General features: G+C 43.4%; 3 protein-coding genes across 3 annotated transcripts; 2 read left to right on the top strand and 1 right to left on the bottom strand.

The window, feature by feature from the left end:
* Nucleotides 1–624: 624 nt before the first annotated feature.
* On the top strand, nt 625–7,543 carry rhbdl2 (rhomboid, veinlet-like 2 (Drosophila)). Its single transcript, XM_041871060.2, has 7 exons — nt 625–750; nt 2,012–2,160; nt 5,254–5,366; nt 5,751–5,851; nt 5,952–6,012; nt 6,140–6,201; nt 6,982–7,543. The coding sequence occupies exons 1-7, from the start codon at nt 625–627 to the stop codon at nt 7,156–7,158; spliced, it is 789 nt and encodes a 262-aa protein (XP_041726994.2). The 3' UTR covers nt 7,159–7,543.
* A 6,003-nt stretch (nt 7,544–13,546) lies between these two features.
* On the top strand, nt 13,547–17,483 carry LOC121557217 (gap junction alpha-9 protein-like). The gene is made up of 2 exons (XM_045213773.1): nt 13,547–14,207; nt 15,061–17,483. The coding sequence occupies exon 2, from the start codon at nt 15,083–15,085 to the stop codon at nt 16,574–16,576; it is 1,494 nt and encodes a 497-aa protein (XP_045069708.1). The 5' UTR covers nt 13,547–14,207; nt 15,061–15,082; the 3' UTR covers nt 16,577–17,483.
* A 100-nt stretch (nt 17,484–17,583) lies between these two features.
* On the bottom strand, nt 17,584–21,176 carry LOC121557218 (c-Myc-binding protein). The gene is made up of 5 exons (XM_041871055.1): nt 21,050–21,176; nt 18,614–18,686; nt 18,465–18,513; nt 18,022–18,151; nt 17,584–17,906 (listed from the first exon to the last, which is right to left on the bottom strand). The coding sequence occupies exons 1-5, from the start codon at nt 21,062–21,064 to the stop codon at nt 17,862–17,864; spliced, it is 312 nt and encodes a 103-aa protein (XP_041726989.1). The 5' UTR covers nt 21,065–21,176; the 3' UTR covers nt 17,584–17,861.
* Nucleotides 21,177–21,467: the final 291 nt, after the last annotated feature.

Genomic DNA, 21,467 nt, shown 5'->3' on the forward strand with positions numbered 1-21,467 from the left:
GCTAATTCCAAAAAGCATCTGCGCTGTGTGTCTGGAAGAGTTGTGTAGCTACTGTAATTGTCCCTAGAGACAACAATGTTCAGCTCTTTCGCATGTTTATAACAGTATCAAATACCTTACTAATGTGTCGTTAACCCAGTAGCTACTCAACGCATAATATCTCACCCTTACAGTTTTGTTACTCTGAGGCAAACCCAACCCATTTAACACAACATACACTCTAATAAATCAATTAGTGTTACATTGAATGGTACTATCCTGACCTATATGATTTTATTCCAAATAAATCCTCTGCCTATGGTCTAGTTTCCCAGACACAGATTAAGTCAAGTTTAATCAATGTCTAGGAAACCAGCCCTCAATGTATGTCTATCGACACATACTGAAAAAAACATTGACATACTTTCATAGAGAATGCATGATCTAAAATGGAGAAATGTAGCATGTTCTTCCTGTCAATTCATTTGACTTTAGGACTCATCCACTATTTGTCTAGGCTACAATCTGAGGAGTGATGGACATAGACATTGAGGAGCAGGACCCCCTCGCTGTAGACCCTGTAGACAGAGATGGGAGACGGATGGGGGATACGGAAGGTGATGATGACGGGAATAGGAAGGTTGGATGCTGCAGAGGTTCCATCACTCCATCTCTAAGTGGATGCTTCCGGAAGAGCTCCACGAACAGTACCGGGAGCGAGCCAACTGCTGCCCCCCTCCCATCTTCATCATCCTCATCAGCATCGGAGAGGTGAGGGTTAATACACATCATGGTTAATACACATCATACTAATGGCAGCGCAGCACTGACAACAAGTAGCCTCTTTCATCTACATACGGTGTTATGATTGGGTTGTTATACCTGAGTGAATTTTCGATTTCAAGAAATGCTCTGGACATGGTATTTAAAGAGAGAGGTGCAGCTGATATTATACCTCCACCATGGTTCATTGGACAAAGCCTATGGGAAAATGAATTGAGTATTTGTAGAGTTTTTGGATAAAGCCTAAAATAAGGTATGTGGTAAACACAGGCTTTGGAGGTCTTATACGTTTTGTTCTATGAGATAATCTTCATCAGCTAACGTCACTTTTTGTGAATTTTGAAGCGTTTATGTAATCAGAAAAAGCACAAAGCACAAAGGCTTCATAATTCATAAAGGTCATGTTAACTGACTGATATTATCTCATAGAACAAAACGTATAAGCTCTCCTAAGCCTGTGTTAACCTCAGACCTTATTTTCTATGTTTATCCCAAAACCCTATTCTTTCCCCATTCATTTTCCCCATAGGAATGGCTGTACAAACCAGAGGTGACTCATTTCAATTTTTTAGGACTACAAGCTGGCGAGCTCTATTAAATGGCCCAATATTGGTATTTGTGTATACAGGGTGACTTTTTTTCTGAGTTTGGATGCGGCTAAGGTCCGAACTGAAGAGCTCTTGTACCTGACATTCCTCTCTCTCCTTCTGCTGTGGGAAGTCTCTGCCAGTGTATCCATCTCAATGTCTGAATTCATCCAAGATTCTTAGTGCAATCCCTAGACCTATGCATTGGCTCAATGAAAATAGAGTTTGAGCACAAATAACATTGGGTCCAGGGTTTAAGGTTATCCTCCCAAGGAATGTGTTTTTAATCATACACCACCGCACACTGTGTCCATGACATTTCACTGATATTTTAGTAGTGTGGTGAGCTTGTTATGGCAGAATCATTGAGATGTGTGTTTTATATTAAAGGTGTTAAAGTGAGTGGAAAAATTAGCCAGGTCGACACAGTTTGTTAAAGGAATTTGTCTAGGGTTCTCTGCTCTTCTCATTAACTTTGTTGCCAATGTGTGTTATCAGTTTGACGTATGTTTGTATGCTGCTGTAATGGTCTGCTCTGCCCATACTGCACTTTATGAAAGGCTAACTAATGGCTACATTTAAAGCAACTGTTTAGCCTTTCAGGACCCCTCCTGTATCATTATGTAACTAGTCACTGATCTACCCTGTGTCTGTCTGGACAGTTAGCGGTGTTTATCTACTATGCAGTGTGGAAGCCCCAGAAGCAGTGGGTCACCCTGGGCGAGGGCATCTGGAACAGCCCTCTCACCTACAAATCTGACCGGCGGGAGGAGGCGTGGCGCTTTGTCTCCTACATGTTTGTCCACGCTGGGTAAGGGTCACTTCACCTCACACAGATGCCCAAGCCCAGACGTTTTGGGGCGGTTTCCCAGACAGAGATTATACACTGGAGATTCTCCATTGACCAAACTTTTTAGTCCAGGACTAGGCTTAATCCACAGGAGGCTGCTGAGGGGAGGACGGCTCATAATAATGGTTTTGGAGAGAAAAGAAAGAAGGGATACTGGTCTGTAGTTGTTGACATCGGAGGGATCGAGTGTTGTTTTTTTTGAGGAGGGGTGCAACTCTCGCTCTCTTGAAGACGGAAGGGACATAGCCAGCGGTCAAGGATGAGTTGATCAGCGAGGTGAGGTAAGGGAGAAGGTCACCGGAGATGGTCTGGAGAAGAGAGGAGGGGATAGGGTCAAGCGGGCAGGTTGTTGGGCGGCCTGCCGTCACAAGTCGCAAGATTTTATCTGGAGAGAGAGGGGAGAAAGAAGTCAAAGCATAGGGTAGGGCAGCAGTGTCATTTGACTTAACAAAACGAGGATCGGATGTCGTCAACCTTCTTTTCAAAATGGTTGACGAAGTCATCCACAGAGAAGGAGGGGGGTTAGAGGCGGATGCTTGGAATTTAGAGTGGTAGAAAGTGGCCTTAGCAGCAGAAACAGATGAAGAAAATGTAGAGAGGAGGGAGTGAAAAGATGCCAGATCTGCAGGGAGTCTAGATTTCTTCCATTTCCGCTCAGCTGCCCGGAGCTCTGTTCTGTGAGCTCGCAATGAGTCATCAAGCCACGGAGCTGGAGGGGAGGACCGAGCCGGCCGGGAGGATAGGGGACATAGAGAGTCAAAGGATGCAGAAAGGGAGGAGAGGAGGGTTGAGGAGGCAGAATCAGGAGATCGGAGGGAGAAGGATTTAGCAGAGGGAAGAGATTATAGGATGGAAGAGGAGAGAGTAGCGGGAGAGAGAGAGCGAAGGTTGCGACGGCGCATTACCATCTGTGTAGGGGCAGAGTGAGTAGTGTTGGAGGAGAGGGAGAGAGAAAAGGATACAAAGTAGTGGTCGGAGACTTGGAGGGGAGTTGCAGTGAGATTAGTAGAAGAACAGCATCTAGTAAAGATGAGGTCAAGCGTATTGCCTGCCTTGTGAGTAGGGGGGGACGGTGAGAGGGTGAGGTCAAAAGAGGAGAGGAGTGGAAAGAAGGAGGCAGAGAGAAATGAGTCAAATGTAGACGTAGGGAGGTTGAAATCCCCCAGAACTGTGAGGGGTGAGCCATCTTCAGGAAAGGAACTTATCAAGGCGTCAAGCTCATTGATGAACTCTCCAAGGGAACCTGGAGGGCGATAGATGACAAGGATATTAAGCTTAAATGGGCTAGTGACTGTGACAGCATGGAATTCAAATGAGGAGATAGACAGATGGGTCAGGGGAAAAATTGAGAATGTCCACTTGGGAGAGATGATGATTCCTGTGCCACCACCCCGCTGACCAGATGCTCTCGGGGTATGCGAGAACACATGGTCAGACGAGGAGAGAGCAGCAGGAGTAGCAGTGTTTTCAGTGGTAATCCATGTTTCCGTCAGCGCCAAGAAGTCGAGGGACTGGAGGGTAGCATAGGCTGGGATGAAGTCTGCCTTGTTGGCAGCAGAACGGCAGTTCCAGAGGCTGCCTGAGACCTGGAACTCCACGTGGGTCGTGCGTGCAGGGACCACCAGGTTAGAGAGGCAGCAGCCACGCGGTGTGAGGCGTTTGTGTAGCCTGTGCGGAGAGGAGAGAACAGGGATAGGCAGAGGCATAGTTGACAGGCTGCAGCAGATGGCTACAATAATGCAGAGGAGATCGGAATAAAATGAACTAAACATCTGGGAAAGGAGAGAGCGGGGCCTCCCTCACCACAACTCCCAAATATAACTCTCCCAACTTCCACCTCAGAAACTATAATTGTTGTAAACTACAGCGGTTCAATGTTTTCTAGGAATAGACTAACCTAGTTTATTCAGCTAGCTAACTAGGTGCAGTATTATTCCGTGAAAAACGTCCGGGCACCTCGTCATAAGACGCCACAGCCAGCTAGCATGCCGGTCTCCAGCAGCAGGGTTTAGCGCCAATACTCAGCCACAACAACCACCAGTGTATCATCACACAAGCAGATCGTTCGTGTCCGTGTCTAACGTTGTGGGTTAGTCCCGACAGCTTGAGCGAGTCCGTCGTCAACTTATTCAGCCAGTTAGTTAGCTAGAATAGTTAGCAAACTAGCTAGCCATTGCTTTCAGACAAAGAAGAACCCCTCCCTTCACGGCACGAACACACAGAGAGAGCCAAACTAACGTTAACTAGTCACCCATGTCCCGAATTCCTTGAGCGACTCGGGCTATCAATATGTAAAAAACAAAACACAAGTGTAGGTTATGACTTACCCCTAGCAGCTACTGTTAGCTAGCCAAGTGCAAAGCTAGCCACTGAATTGACTCAGCCAGTTCGCGTCTGTTCGCTCGGTCGTTCCAGCTATTGTTTACAAGTAGCTATCCAGGTTGCAACAAGCTTGCTAATTTTCAAGCACAGTAGCCACTTGCTACCTAACGTTAACGGTTCAGACAATGAGGTTAGAAAACAGCTGAATGGTAGGCAGTTATTGTATGTAATCATTGCAGGCAGCCAGCTGGCGTAATTACAGGCACTCTCAGGCGTGAAACAACTATACCGTTGCTAATAGCTACTCGCCAGCTAGTCCAGGTGGTGAGTTAGCTAGCTAGCTAGCTTCGTGCTACACCCGGCACCGCCGAATACAATACTAACCTACAATAATTACATACAACAACTACCTACAACAACCCACGATACCTACCTACAATACCTAACTACAATCTAAATACATAGTTTAAGCCTTACTCGACAAAGCCCAAGCTATGTATAAAGCCAAACTTACCCGGCGCCAAGCTTACCCGACGACCTCCTCCCAGCTAAATAGCTGACAAACATTGTCGTAGCATTGAACTAGCTAGACACCTAGCTATAGGGGATAGCATAGATAGCAAGCACCCCTTTGCAATGACAGAGCTACCCCAGTGAAAAATTCCTGCCGCCACCACTGTACTCCCAAGTCTCAACTCCCATGTCTCCATCTCCTCTCTTCCTCCCCCACAGCGTGGAGCACATCCTGGGCAACCTGGTGATGCAGCTAATGCTGGGCATCCCGCTGGAGCTGGTCCACAAAGGCTTTGAAGTGGGCATGGTCTACATGGCAGGCGTCCTAGCAGGTGGGCATCCACATTACACCCCCTTTTTCCATTGACGCACAGTCAATTAGACACAGTTGTCTTCAAAGGTCTGTTACGACTGAATTAAGTTGCTTTTAAGTTGACTCGTGTGGCTAGTGACATGAGTAGGATAGCATATGATTGGTTAACCAACACAATGTGCGCGACAGGTTGCCTTAGTTGTTATTAGCTCGCTTGTTACATACCACTTCTGGGTTTTTGCTGATCATGACTGCACAATGCTAGCAACTCACAGGCACTGAGCTGTGTAGGTGGTATTCTCTGAAATTCTTTAGCTTCTCAAAAGGTCTATTTTTCCTTGGGTTTCATAGCTGAAACGTCTGTAATGCTATAGATGACCTTCTCATAAATTTTTTTCCTCAGGCTCCCTGGCCAGCTCCATATTTGATCCTCACAGTGCTCTGGTAGGGGCATCTGGTGGGGTATATGCCCTCATAGGGGGATACTTCATGAATGCTATTGTGGTGAGTTCTGGCTAACTGCTGATTCTACTATTTTAGCAGATTGTTTCTCTCTCTCATTATGTCCTTGTTCCTACCTCTTGTTTTACTCCCTGGCCTACAGAACTTCAGAGAGATGATTCCTCTCCTTGGAGTGTTTCGTATTGGAGTGATTGTGATTATCGGTAGGTCTCTTCCCAGATCCACTCCTATTATTTTCCCACCAGTGCCTCAAGCTTTACTGTTCCAGCAGCGCCCACGCCTCTGTGGTCGTATTTCAGTAACTAAACATTCAATGTTTTCTTTCTCAAGTCGGGACAGATATCGGATTCGCCCTTTACAGAAGGTTTCTTACTCACGACGTTGGCTTGAAGGTAAGACATTTTTTTCTTCTCGCATGCCCTTTCTCTTCTTAAGGTGTATGGCATTGAAAGATTTTCCACAGACAGATAAGTATTGTTTCAGCAGAGAGCAATGCTTTTTTAGAACAGTCTTTAGATCACAACTGGAGAGGCTCTTATGTGAAGTCCAACCCTAGACCAATATAACAGTGAGTGGACCTGGCTTTTATCAGTGTATGTAAATAGAAAACTATAGACAACTGCAGTAGCAGTACCACCCAGCTGAATTATACAGGTTACAGTTACACAGACACAAACTCCCATGCCAGGACTGACTAATCTCTAAACCAGATTGCCCTCTACACACACACACACACTGTGTCACAGACACAACCTGTCTGTTCCCCCTGAATTATTGCACCCAAACCATTCATGTCACTAGACTGTGATGAGTGTGACCCTTGATTCTGTTCTCTCTGCTTTAGGAGAAGCTGAGAGCATGATAAGGGTTGCAGCTGTTTGTCTTTCCAGCAGCGTAACTGACTGCCCTATAGGCTACTAATCTATCACTTGCTTCCCCTCTCTCATCTTGCTTTTATTTCCTGTTTTCTTGGTCTTTGTGAGAAGTGCAGTTCCAGATTCACTGGCTGCTTTTAAAAGGGTCCTGCTAGATTGACTGTCTGTCCACCCATTGCATACTAACCACAGCCACAGGGCAGAGCATGCTAATTGCAAGGCTGTAGCACAGCATGTCTTTGTTGGTTTTGAAGGGAAAACGAGACTGAAATGAGACTCCTCCCTGGTCTCCCTCAGGTCTCGTTTGTGGCGCACATCGGAGGAGGGGTGGCTGGGATGACCATTGGTTACGTGTTCTTCAGCGCCTACAACAAGAAGCTCTTGAAGGACCCGCGCTTCTGGCTCTGCATAATCGGTTACGTTGTCTTCCTCTTGTTCGCTGTGCTCTTCAACATCTTCCTTTCCCCTGCATAATTTCACACTACACAAATGAATGTGTTTTGAATAACGGAAATAGGGCATTTCAGGGACTTTGAAGGTTATCCAAAAAATGTAAACCCCCCCTACTGCAGGAGATAAGATATTTAAATGGAAAGAGGGACCCCTGTTGTTGAAGTGTAGTATTACACACAGCACATTATCTTTGCTACATGGTGTTTTTAGTGATGTTGATAATGATATGCATTATTCATTTGATCTCGAGGTTTTGTACTGAACTCAATATACCTCAGTTTGTTGGTGTTACGGGTGTTTTTTCCATATGATGTTTGTCCTGATTGGTCAGTGAGTGGCGCAGTGGTCTCCTGAGTGGCGCAGTGGTCTAAGGCACTGCATCGCAGTGCTAACTGTGCCACTAGAGATCCTGGTTCGAATCCAGGCTCTGTCGCAGCCGGCCGCGACCGGGAGACTCATGGGCGGCTCCCACAATTGGCCCAGCGTCGTCCAGGGTAGGGGAGGGAATGGCCGGCAGGGATGTAGCTCAGTTGATAGAGCATGGTGTTTGCAACGCCAGGGTTGTGGGTTCGATTCCCACGGGGGGCCAGTATAAAAAAATATGTATTCACTAACTGTAAGTCGCTCTGGATAAGAGCGTCTGCTAAATGACTAAAATGTAAATGTAATATGTCAGTGAGGTAGGACATTATTTCCCCCAAGCAGGTAATTTCCTCTAAGTTTTAGATTGGCCTACAAGTGTGTGTGTGTGTGTGTGTGTGTGTGTGTGTGTGTTCTGGGTATTTTCAAGCCATCAGGAGCAAGTGTGTCATCTGTTGGTGAATAGTGTCAATTCATAAACAAGCCATGCCAATGGCCCAATGCCAGATTATTGTTTCACTTCCCTGTTGACAGGATGAGACGCTATCTGCTAATAGTATATCAATGTAAATCTGCTCACCTATCCTTGGCTAAACCTCTTTCAATGATCATTTATTGAAGGCAAGATTTTAATTTGTGTTTCTCTTTAGCTTTTACTACTTGCCAGCAGTTTGTATTTATCAGTCAGTCAATCTTTTGGGTGTTTAGGATGATTGTACAGTGGAACAGTAGAGGGCAGCACTTTCCATTGTATATTAGGCATTTTCTATATCATTTCAATTGTGTCTGTGTGTATTAGTCTACATAACCTTTCAGTAAAATGAAAAGGTCATTGAAAAGGCCTCATCTTTAGGCCATCTGTATGGCATATTTTTATTGATTATATTTTCTAATGTTTTTCCTAAACTTATTTGTTGTGATATTTGTTAGTTGGTATCTGAAACCAAATAGTGGTTCAACAAATCTCTAAGAAACCAATACATACTTTAGGTATTTATTATGTGATTACACCTTGACCATGTACTTTCTAAGTAAATGTCTGGTAGATAGCATAACATTCCAATTGTAAATGACTTGTTTTGTATTTGAAGCTCATTTTTTGATCTCCAGACTCGATCTTGTATCCTTTCATCACTTTTACATTAAATACATATTTTACATTTCCAAAATCCCTTCGGATCTTAGATCTGTGTTGACAAAGCCATGCATAATCCGATCTCTGAAAATGATTGGATTATTAGTTTTGTTGTTGTGTATACTCTTTGGTGTTATACGACTAATATGTTTTGCCAAGATTAACTATCTTAATTCATCTGGCCTTTAGAATGCCAGACATGGAGGTTAGTGAATGGGTATGGAGCAGGATATTTGCTTGACTGATGTCTGACCTGACCTAGGGTTCCAGGCAGCCTCGCTTCTATGGCTCTCATTAGCTGACAGTCGCTTCAAAAAAAGACAATTGATCGTACCCCAATGACAGCCACCACTCTAGCCAGTTTATGTGGAACATTCCATAGTTCCAGACTCGGAACATCAATACAGTGGCATTATTTAATTGTGCGCTAGTTAATGCTTGCTTGTTTACTTTGTGGACACTTAAACCATTGGTTAAGAGGGGTAATGAAGCTTCAGAAAGTAATGGCCAAGTTGTCATTGCAAATAAATATTGGTTCTTAAATTCACCAAACTGCTGGAATAAAGGCTAAATAAAATCCTCAAACTAGGTTCACCTAATGTGAATCCCTGACTATAAATGTGTTTGAATCAGACTAATTTGGAAAGTGAATCGATTCCCCCTAGTTATGCCAAATGATTTGACCTATATTCTAAAGAGAGACCATTTCAGGGCAGTACACAGGGTTCTCAGGTGAATGGTATAGTCAGTCTATATTGGGTACCAGACTGTTTGGGATTGAACAATGCTAGCTCCTGTATTACAGGAGAGTAAAGCAGAACCAGACTGGCACACCGTCTGCCCAACAATAATCCACCCAGGATTTGGGGTTAAGGTTTCGTACTGAGAACCAATATTTTCAGTTTCCCTTTGTCGTGCTCTAACTAATGACCTGCACAATCTGACTTACTTATCACGGGGAGCTACTAGTAGTAAATGTTTGGATTTGGGCCAGTAGAGATATTTCATTGATTCTTCTGCCAAATTTAAAACGAATGTGTGGCAGGTGCTTTGGAAAGCTGGAAAGTGTTAGTGACAGACATTAGGGATAGCATTTGAAATAATGTCTGTGTTCGAGTACTCATGAAAATGATTTTGAGTACGCTCATATTAGTTTTAAATGAAACGGGGTTGAAGGAAACTGTATTCTATTGGTTGTTCCAATTCCTGGTTCTTCTGAAACACAACTGAAAACAAAACAATGTATTTTCACTGCACTTGATACACTCCACAAACAAACAGAGTTTGAAATGTTGGCAGTGCTTATACATTTAATCTGCTAAATATACTGAACATAAATAGAAACGCAACATGCAACAATTTCAATGATTTTACTGAGTTACAGTTCATATAAGGAAATCAGTCAATTATAATAAATTAGGCCCTTATGTATGGAGTTCACATGACTGGGCAGGGGCGCAGCCTGGGAGGGTATAGTCCCAACCACTTGGGAGCCAGGACCACCCACTGGGGAGCCAGGACCTGCCAATCAGAATGAGTTTTTCCCCACAAAAGGGCTTTATTACAGACAGAAATACTCCTCAGTTTCATCAGCTCTCCGGGTGGCTGGTCTCAGATGATCCCGCAGGTGAAGAAGCCGGATGTGGGGGTCCTGGGCTGGCGTGGTTACACGTGGTTTGCGGTTGTGAGGCTGGTTGGACGTACTGCCAAATTCTCTAAAACGAGGTCGAGGCGGCTTATGGTAGAGAAATTAACATTCAATTCTCTGGCAACAGCTCTGGTCGACATTCCTGCAGTCAGCATGCCAATTGCACGCTCCGTCAAAACTTGAGACATCTGTGGCATTGTGTTGTGTGACAAAACTGCACATTTTAGAGTGGCATTTTATTGTCCCCAGCACAGGGTGCACCTCATGCTGTTTAATCAGCTTCTTGATATGCCACACCTGTCAGGTGGATGGATTATCTTGGCAAAGGAGAAATGCTCACTAACAGGGATGTAAACCAATTTGTCACACAATTTGAGAGAAATACACTTTTTGTGCATATGGAAACTTTCTAGGATCTTTTATTTCAGCTCATGAAACATGGGACCAACACTTTACATGTTGCGTTTATATTTTTGTTCAGTATAGTTACATTTGTAAATTTAGTGTACAGGAATTTGATTATTGGTAATAGAATATAAACCTTGTATCGAGGACTCGCGCCTATCCCTAATAGACATCAATTGCACATCACACAGATTGGCAAACTCATATTGGTGTTAGTCTGCTTGTTGATAGACAAAATAACAGACACACCGTAGGCCACCATGTAACTGCACTGTGCATTGACCAAAGTTGATTATCGAAATCTCATCGACATCCATTCCTTTGGAAATAATAATTGTATGATCTGATTAAAAGGACAACCACAAAGAAAGTTGTGCTTTCTGATTCTGACATGAGACTATATGTAGGCTAATATGTACAATGATCAGAACTGCATTTCATTTTGTAACTGCTTTATAAACACTGTTTTGTAACTGTTTTCGGGTGGAGTTACAGGACCCAGATTAAGCCAACTCCTGGACCAAAAAAAACAGACTGCAAGTTTTGAATATACCCTTAACATCTGTGGTAATCAGGTTTAGGCTCAATTCGAATTGAAGGCAGTCAATTTAGAAGTAAACTGAAATTCCAATTCAATTATTGAAAAAGGGAATCTATTTTCAATGACTTCTCAAACTGAAAAGGAGAAGCTATTTATGTCAAAAGTTGTAAAATGTTTGGATTTTAAATTCAAATCACTTCCTGAATTGACTGACTTCAATTGCAACAGGCCAGAGTAATTGATTTCTTGTAAATGGATAAAAATAGTGTCAACTGACAGAGACAACTTAATTACAGAGGCAAAGCACCAGAGTATGAAATCGGACATGACCCATTGATTGCATTACAAGAGTAAATAACTATCGATCTGAAAGAGTTGTGGCACATTGCCATAGCGCAATGTTGTTTGGGGGGATTCCAGAACCAGTAACTGATTTCAAAGAAACTCCCATCACATTGCCTGTATCTCTATATACCTTGATCACCAAACATCTCTCACTGGGGCTACGGAGTCTCCAACAGCCTATAGAATCTACAGATGTAGACAAGAGTGAACCCAATAAGTAGGCCATCTGTGCAGTGCAACAACTTTCCATGCATCGCTCTAATATTCCTGGCTATACATTCAAGCAATACTGGACTGTTCAAATGTAAGTTCAGCTGGTCCTTTAGGAGAAGCCAAATATCTTTTTAACCCCATCAGGTCAAGTACAGTGGGGAAAAAAAGTATTTAGTCAGCCACCAATTGTGCAAGTTCTCCCACTTAAAAAGATGAGAGAGGCCTGTAATTTTCATCATAGGTACACGTCAACTATGACAGACAAAATGAGAAAAAAAAATCCAGAAAATCACATTGTAGGATTTTTAATGAATTTATTTGCAGATTATGGTGGAAAATAAGTATTTAGTCAATAACAAAAGTTTCTCAATACTTTGTTATATACCCTTTGTTGGCAATGACACAGGTCAAACGTTTTCTGTAAGTCTTCACAAGGTTTTCACACACTGTTGCTGGTATTTTGGCCCATTCCTCCATGCAGATCTCCTCTAGAGCAGTGATGTTTTGGGGCTGTCGCTGGGCAACACGGACTTTCAACTCCCCTCCAAAGATTTTCTATGGGGTTGAGATCTGGAGACTGGCTAGGCCACTCCAGAACCTTGAAATGCTTCTTACGAAGCCACTCCTTCGTTGCCCGGGCGGTGTGTTTGGGATCATTGTCCTGCTGAAAGACCCAGCCATGTTTAATCTTCAATGCCCTTGCTGATGGAAGGAGGTTTTCACTCAAAATCTCACGATACATGGCCCCATTCATTCTTTCCTTTACACGGATCAGTCGTCCTGGTCCCTTTGCAGAAAAACAGCCCCAAAGCATGATGTTTCCACCCCCCATGCTTCACAGTAGGTATGGTGTTCTTTGGATGCAACTCAGCATTCTTTGTCCTCCAAACACGACGAGTTGAGTTTTTACCAAAAAGTTCTATTTTGGTTTCATCTGACCATTTGACATTCTCCCAATCCTCTTCTGGATCATCCAAATGCACTCTAGCAAACTTCAGACGGGCCTGGACATGTACTGACTTAAGCAGGGGGACACGTCTGACACTGCAGGATTTGAGTCCCTGGCGGCGTAGTGTGTTACTGATGGTAGGCTTTGTTACTTTGGTCCCAGCTCTCTGCAGGTCATTCACTAGGTCCCCCCGTGTGGTTCTGGGATTTTTGCTCACCGTTCTTGTGATCATTTTGACCCCACGGGGTGAAATCTTGCGTGGAGCCCCAGATCGAGGGAGATTATCAGTGGTCTTGTATGTCTTCCATTTCCTAATAATTGCTCCCACAGTTGATTTCTTCAAACCAAGCTGCTTACCTATTGCAGATTCAGTCTTCCCAGCCTGGTGCAGGTCTACAATTTCGTTTCTGGTGTCCTTTGACAGCTCTTTGGTCTTGGCCATAGTGGAGTTTGGAGTGTGACTGTTTGAGGTTGTGGACAGGTGTCTTTTATACTGATAACAAGTTCAAACAGGTGCCATTAATACAGGTAACGAGTGGAGGACAGAGGAGCCTCTTAAAGAAGAAGTTACAGGTCTGTGAGAGCAAGAAATCTTGCTTGTTTGTAGGTGACCAAATACTTAATTTCCACCATAATTTGCAAATAAATTCATAAAAAATCCTACAATGTGATTTTCTGGAAATTTTTTCTTCAATTTGTCTGTCATAGTTGACGTGTACCTTTGATGAAAATTACAGGCCTCTCTCATCTTTTTAAGTGGGAGAACTTGCACAATTGGTGGCTGACTAAATACTTTTTTTCCCCACTGTAAATGGCTTTTTTCCCACTAATTTCACAATGTATCAAGGTCACTCTTTCTTTTTAATTAGGACATATTGTTTAACTAACCTATAACCCTGAATCAATACTAACAAGCATGAATAGGCTGAAACAATTGCTGTGTGGCTATGATTTGTCTTGTACTGTATTGGTAGAACTCTATTGATTTTATCTCGCTGACTGACCAGAATCTGGCACTGGCAGCTGTCTCGACTGTTCAGTTGTACGTAGAGTACTGTCCCTATTGCAACCCTGGTAACATTCGGGTCACAGAAGTTCAAGTGATGCGCATCAACAGATGTGGAGGGGGCACAAACGATTTTTTAAAGCTATTTGGTGGCCTCATCGCGCCTGCATGACCCGCGGGGATTTAAATCACCGGCAGTCTGTACATGCTGCTGCCAGGTAAATGGAAATTACTCTCCCATTGATTTCTCTCATTGTTTATAAGTGAAATCACCGAGGGGAATGCCTTTATTTTTGGTAAAACAGGACTACTGAAAGGAACAAGAGAGGAAAATAATAAACCAGATGCTAATCGATGGCTTGCTTATTCATTCATTTTGATATCTACTTTACAAATATGTGATGCTCCATATTCATGATAACTTTACATCTGTATTCGATGTACATTTCCTTTTTTCCCCTGATAAAGGTATGTTGCAATTCATTATTTGTATGTCAATGTTTAGTATGTCAATGACTTAACCAAGTTTAGTTTTAAATTTTATTTATTTTTATGAAAGGACAGATGCATTAGTTTAATTGGTAAAGCAACCTTTGTGGGATTAAAATAGTCTGTGGAATAATATATTTTTCATGGAGTATTTGTTAATGAAACCGATTTTAAAACAAACTGCATAGAAAATAACATTTACATTTAGTTTTTACGATGTATTGTTGAAGATACTAGTGTGAGGAAGTTTAGTTGCTAATTGTTAAATGTCAAATTGTGGCTTGAAAGTTGGCTGTATGATATATATATATATATATATTTTACATTTTAGTCATTTAGCAGACGCTCTTATCCAGAGCGACTTACAGTTAGTGCATACATAATTTTTTTCATACCCCCTGTGGGAATCGAACCCACAACCCTGGCGTTGCAAACGCCATTCTCTATCAACTGAGCTACATCCCTGCCGGCCATTCCCTCCCCTACCCTGGACGATGCTGGGCCAATTGCGCGCCGCCCCATGGGTCTCCCGGTCGCGGCCGGCTGCGACAGAGCCTGGATATATATGATAATATTAATACATTTTGTATTTCACAAAAATAAAATAAAATAAAATCCTTGGTTTTAGGTAAACCCTAAATGCTTTTGCTCATTAGTGGGGAGGAGTGGCCCTTTATGTCCAATTTGAATTTCTGGGCAATATTTCTGTCCATTGAAGGGGGCCTTAGGCTCTAGAGGCATCCAAAAAGGCAAAAGTTCTATATAGCCTCTTTAAATGACAAAATGATAAATATGCCTCTATCCTCTCTCCGCCCCTGCCTCCTACTGACAGACACACCGATGCCCGCGTAAAGATGGGGGATTGGAATTTCCTCGGGGGGATATTGGAGGAGGTGCATATCCACTCCACTATGGTGGGAAAGATCTGGCTCACCATCCTATTCATCTTCCGCATGCTGGTGCTGGGTGTGGCGGCCGAGGACGTGTGGAACGATGAGCAGGCCGACTTCATCTGCAACACGGAGCAGCCCGGGTGTCGGAACGTCTGCTACGACCTGGCTTTCCCCATCTCCCTCATCCGCTTCTGGGTCCTTCAGGTCATCTTTGTCTCATCGCCCTCGCTGGTGTACATGGGCCATGCTCTCTACCGCCTCCGAGCCCTGGAGAAGGAGCGGCAGAAAAAGAAGGTCCTGCTGCGTCGCGAGCTGGAGCTAGTGGACGTGGAGATGGTGGCGGCTCGGAAAACGATTGAGCGAGAGGTGAGGCAGCTGGAGCAAGGCAAGCTCAACAAGGCTCCGCTGTCGGGGTCCCTGCTGCGCACCTACGTGGCCCACATCATTACCCGCTCCGCCGTGGAGGTAGGCTTTATAACAGGCCAGTACATCCTCTATGGCTTCCAGCTCTCCCCTCTCTTCAAGTGCGAGCGTGAGCCTTGCCCCAACGTGGTGGACTGCTTCGTCTCCCGGCCCACAGAGAAGAGTGTCTTCATGGTCTTTATGCAATGCATCGCTGTAGTCTCCCTCTCCCTAAACATCTTGGAGATCATGCACCTGGGCTATAAAAAGGTCAAGAAGGGCATCCTGGACTACTATCCACACCTGCAAGACGAGCTTGACGACTTCTACTCCAGCAAAACCAAGAAAGACTCTGTGGTGCATCAGACATGCATGGCTTCCTCCGGCTGCAAGCCCACCATGGCCTCAGCACCCAGTGGCTACAACCTCCTACTGGAGCGGGCCCAGGACGGTCACACCTACCCCTCCCTTATCAACCCCTCTGCCTTCCTCCCAGTTCAGGGTGAACTGGCTGGTAAACGGAGCGTGGAAGAACTCAAAGATGCTGCACATAGCCCGACAGAGCACAACTCCAACTCCAATAACACCAGCAGTGACAGCCGCTCACCGCCCTGCGACTCAGTGACCCCGCCAAAGCAGGAGGAGCCTGAGGAGTCTGCACACCTTCCCCCTCACAGTGAGGAGGAAGAGAAGAGGGGGAGCCCAGACTCTCCCAGGCACCCAAGGGACACATCTCACAACTCCTCCTGCCCGACATTGCTAGTAGGCGCCGGAAGGAAAACATGGAGGGTCAATGCTCCCTCAAATTGTTCCACAGTGGTGGAGGGCAAAAGCTCAGACACAGATTCTTATGGGGGTGCTAAGGCCAGTGGTGGGTACCGAGACCGGACTGCATCGAAATCGGAACCCAAAATGCGTCCCTCCACCCCAGACTCACTGGAGGACTCAAGTTCAGGGTCAGGGCATAGTCCGAGACCACCCTCTTCCAATCGCCGGCCATCATCGACAAGCAACGCAAGCAGTAGGCGAGCCCCCACAGACTTACAAGTTTGAATGCTAAGAGTGAAACCTTATGTTTTGTCCCTCATCAGACATGCAAAACTTCTGTTCAAATGCAGGGATCAGAAGAACATGACATGAGTTGTGACATTGTGCGAACTGCTTCGGAGGTGGATCTGTTGCAGTAGTCCAGCAAAATGGATGGATGTGTTTTATAAGATGTCACCTCTTTGTTTCTGTTTATTGCTTACTGTACTGTTGATCTCCTCTACGTGGTAGTTTATTTTTGTATTTACCAGCTTCAAAGCCTCCGTCATACTTTGTGATCACGTAAGACACAATAGATGAAACATTGGGTGTGGGGATTTGCCATTGGCAATATTGACCTGCATTTAAAAGTGTTGTGGATAAGAGAAAAACAACACTGGGACAGTACAGATCACACAGCAGTGACATCGTTGAATGCTTTCTGTATGTTTCAGTTCATTTTAAACACCATTGTTAAGAGAGAAACCATGAAAATATGTCCTAGTGCTAGAACTATGGCTACATTTAGACAGGCAGCCCAATTCTGAATTTTGTTTCACTAATTGGTCTTTTGACCAATCAGATCAGCTCTGAAAAAGATCTGATTGGTCAGAAGACCAATTAGTGGAAAAAGATCAGAATTGGGCTTCCTGTTTAAACACAGCCAAAGTAGCTTATTGACCACATAAAATAGAATATGTAACCTAAATAATGTATTTGTATATTGCATGAAAGATGACCTAATTTCATATTTATAAAAGCTTTATCTAGATTTTTATTTTGCATTAACTATGTTGCATAGTATGAGCACTATCATCGTAAAACCATGTATGACGGTTACAATGGCCCTGTTGATGAACTTTGGTTTCCACTTTCTTTTAGACAGCTTTTCTGTTAAGGGTTGTGGGGGTTTTCAGTTTCTTGTGCATTTCAAGTTAACGCCAGCAGAGCCTCTGTGCACACAGTACAAAAGTGATATCATGATGTAAGGTTTCTATATTGTAACAAATGTGTAAATAAAAAGGAAAATACCATTATGTTACTGTTTGTTTACTAGATACAAAGCATTGGTGTACAGTAGGCGAAGTACACTGTGAAAGCAGAAAAAGGGGGTTCGCTTTTGGAGACAATCATAAGGGACAAAAGCTATTATATTTCAATATTAAATATACAAAATAAGTTAAATATTTAAACATAGTAGAAAAAAAAATAACAGAGGTGCATTAAATCCCTTGCCTTCCGTTGTTGGTTTTGGCTTGCCATAAAAATCAGAGTTTCTAACAAAATTACTTCAATAAAGTCGAGGCACTTTTTATTCGGCAGCTCCATCCTCTTGTGTAGGCTCATAGCGTTGAAGCTAAGGAAATGTGTAAAAACAGAGATTCGATTAATTAATTGGGTAGTTTTGAAAAGTCAAGCCTACCATGTATAGATCATCATACTCAATGAAAAATAATCATAGGTAGGCCTACCCTGTTCTTGAGTTCTGTGTTCTCCTCGGCCAGCAGCTCACACCTCTGCCTCACGTCTCTTAGCTCTTGCTGGAGTGCCTCAGTGTCTGCAGACTCCTGGCCAGCCACACCCAAGTGTTGCTTGAGAAAACTGGATCTTGTTAAAGAAATTAGTGTGCTGAGGAGGAATTAGATTCATTCTCAACCTCGTTGTCATTGGAAATTAGTTATTGTTCTAATATTTTAGAAAAGCATCCCATCAGGATCTGTGACAGTCTACACCTGTTCTGTCTGTGTGAGCACTGCAGATTGCTAGAACACTAAAGGCAACAGAAAGTTCAGATTATGAATGGGAGGAGGGGTCTCGTTGATGTTTCATCACATTCCAAAAACATAGCTATGTCTGTCTATATTATGTAGGAAATGTTCAATACAAAAACAGATCAAACATTTTAAAAGGATACTCAAGTGCATTGTTGGGTTTCTCCCTCTCTTCATACAATGCCACCAGCACTGTAATAAGGAAAGGCACAAGCAGTTTTCGTAATTAGCATCGGCCAAATAAGATTAACTAACAATTAAAGTTAATGAAATATTCTAAATAAAAACACACCACTGGTGAGGCTGTCAAGGACACCAGCCTTCTCCAGATATCTCCGAAACTGCTCTCGTTTGGACTCTGAAGCCTGTGGACACAGTGGCATTGAGACAAATGATACTTCCGTTTTATTCAGGGTTCAGTAATTAGCTAGTTCATCCATGATGCTGCTGGATGTTTGTTGGCACCATTTTGCCCAAGAAAGGGAAGGAAGAAGGCCCTGTGCATCAAATCAACTGTTATTGGTCACATACACATATTTAGCAGATGCTATTGCGGGTGTAACGAAACGCTTGCGTTCCTAGCTCCGACAGTGCAGTAGTATCTAACAATTCACAACAACACACACAAATCTAAAAGTAAAAGAATGGAATTAAGAAATATATAAATATTAGGATGAGCAATGTCAGAATGGCATTGACTAAAATACAATAGAATAGAAAAAGTATATACACATGAAATGAGTAAAGCAGTATGTAAACATTAAAGTGACTAGTGTTCCATTATTAAAGTGACCAGTGACTCCAGGGCACCAGCCTCTACATTTACAATTACATTTTAGTCATGTAGCAGTCGCTCTTATCCAGAGCGACTTACAGTTAGTGAATACATATATATATTTTTTTATACTGGCCCCCCGTGGGAATCGAACCCACAACCCTGGCGTTGCAAACGCCATGCTCTATCAACTGAGCTACATCCCTGCCGGCCATTCCCTCCCCTACCCTGGACGACGCTGGGCCAATTGTGCACCGCCCATGAGTCTCCCGGTCGCGGCCGGCTGCGACAGAGCCTGGATTCGAACCAGGATCTCTAGTGGCACAGTTAGCACTGCGATGCAGTGCCTTAGACCACTGCGCCACTCAGGAGACGGGTTGAGTAATCAGGTGGTAGCCGGCTAGTGATCACTGTTAATAAAACATAATTGGACAGGTGAACGCAAGGGCTCCATCACATGGCTTTCACCTGTCCAGTCATTTCTAATCAATGATTCCATCAAGGAATGTTATTATTTTAAGGATTTTAGCTTAAATGGGGCAAGAATGAATGCTAGAAAGATTATAGCCTTCCTTACAGTGTATTGAGAAAGAAAAAAAACGAATCCTTCCTGACAGTCCTGTACCTTGGCAATAAACTAACTAGCCAGCCAGGAATGGACTAAACTCCTCCATGGTGAAGTTAGTTTCTGATGAACTTCCCCAACAGATTGTAGCCGAGACCAGGCTTTGTGGAATCTAGCTCAACTGGTAGAGCATGGCGCTTGTAACGCCAAGGTAGTGGGTTCGATCCCCGGGACCACCCATACACAAAAATGTATGCACCCATGACTGTAAGTCGCTTTGGATAAAAGCGTCTGCTAAGTGGCATGTTATATACATCGATTCGCGCAAGGTCAATATTTTAATTATAAACTTCTACCTATGTTTGCTGAAATCCATACTTTTTCAATAGACGTTCATCAAATACAACCACCGACTGTTTGCTCATTGCTCTAAAATGGCAACTCAGCGCAAATGCGCATGTGCCAATAGAATCGCAACAAGGAAACAGTGGGTGGTATCAATATCACACCAAAGACAATACAGTATGAAGACAAGCTAAAACTGTTTCGCCAATAGAAATCTACATCACACTTTAGGCGACTTCGACGTTGGCTAGCAAAGCTAATGCGTACAAACACGTCTTCGGGTCGAACGGTCGTGTCGCGCTGAACTACCCATGTGCAGTCCGTCAAACCAAAGGCACTCCTTCGATATAAAAGTTGTTTTTGACGAACATTAAAGCGTGTCAGTTTGTCACTTTCACGAGGTTGGAGTAGAAACATCTTCAACTACTTAAGACATTGGCTTGTGCCTTTAGATTTCGAGAAAATGAACAACTAAGGAATCATTTTTCACTTCTCTCATTGACTTCTCAAACCCCAAAACCCTGCCTAGTCTGTTTGGTCGGTTTCGCAAAGCTTTCTCGGAAGTCTCGCGATGTTGTGCCTCTGGGTTTAGAAACTGTGATTATACCTGTGGTTTTTGATTAACGTTTATTGAAAAAATATGATTTCAGCAAACAAAGAAAGGCACGCAACTGTACAGATGATAAACATAGGTACAAGGTGGGCGTTTCATATTTTTTATTTTATTTTAAGTATTGACCTTGGGCGAATCGATGTAGTTGGGACTACATTCCACAAAACCTGGTCTCGGCTCCACTCAGTTGGTGAAGTTCATCAGAAATTATTATTATTATTATTAAAATTCCTTCACCATGGAGTGGAGTTTAGTCCGCTCCCTAGCCAGCTACTTAGCAAATGTGTTTTGCGCAAAATTAGCTAGCTAGTTACATCTGGGAAAACTTTTCAAGCTCGCCTGGTTGTGGAAACAATGCAATTTTTGTGTTTTACGGACTCCATCGTTACTCACGCCAATGTAAAACATATTCAGTATACAGTCCACTTACTCTGTAGTGTGCCATTATGAAGTTAAACCTTGGCTTTTCTGCTAACTCACGTTCTCACGACCTGCAAGTTTCCCCAGCAGCCTTGGCCCTTGAAGTCAACACAAGCACGCTCGTGTTCAGAGAATGCGCAGTGTAGTTTATTGAAATATTTTCTGTACGGTCTTTTTCTGCCCTCTGCTGGTGATTTTGTAGGCTTCACACATACAGTTTTACACTACATTTTGATTGAATGTGGATTCATTCCACAGATGGAAAACCACACTGGAATTACTGGAATATCATTTATTGTATAAGATTGTATAATTTTACTATGAATCAAAGGGATACATCCATCGTGAATTGACCCCCCACACACAATATCTACTTTCCCCACGGTCATCCAGTAAAAAAAAAAAAATCAATTTCCAGCAAAAAATAA

This window comes from Coregonus clupeaformis, unplaced genomic scaffold, assembly GCF_020615455.1.
Source record: "Coregonus clupeaformis isolate EN_2021a unplaced genomic scaffold, ASM2061545v1 scaf0151, whole genome shotgun sequence".
Lineage (NCBI taxonomy): Eukaryota > Metazoa > Chordata > Actinopteri > Salmoniformes > Salmonidae > Coregonus > Coregonus clupeaformis.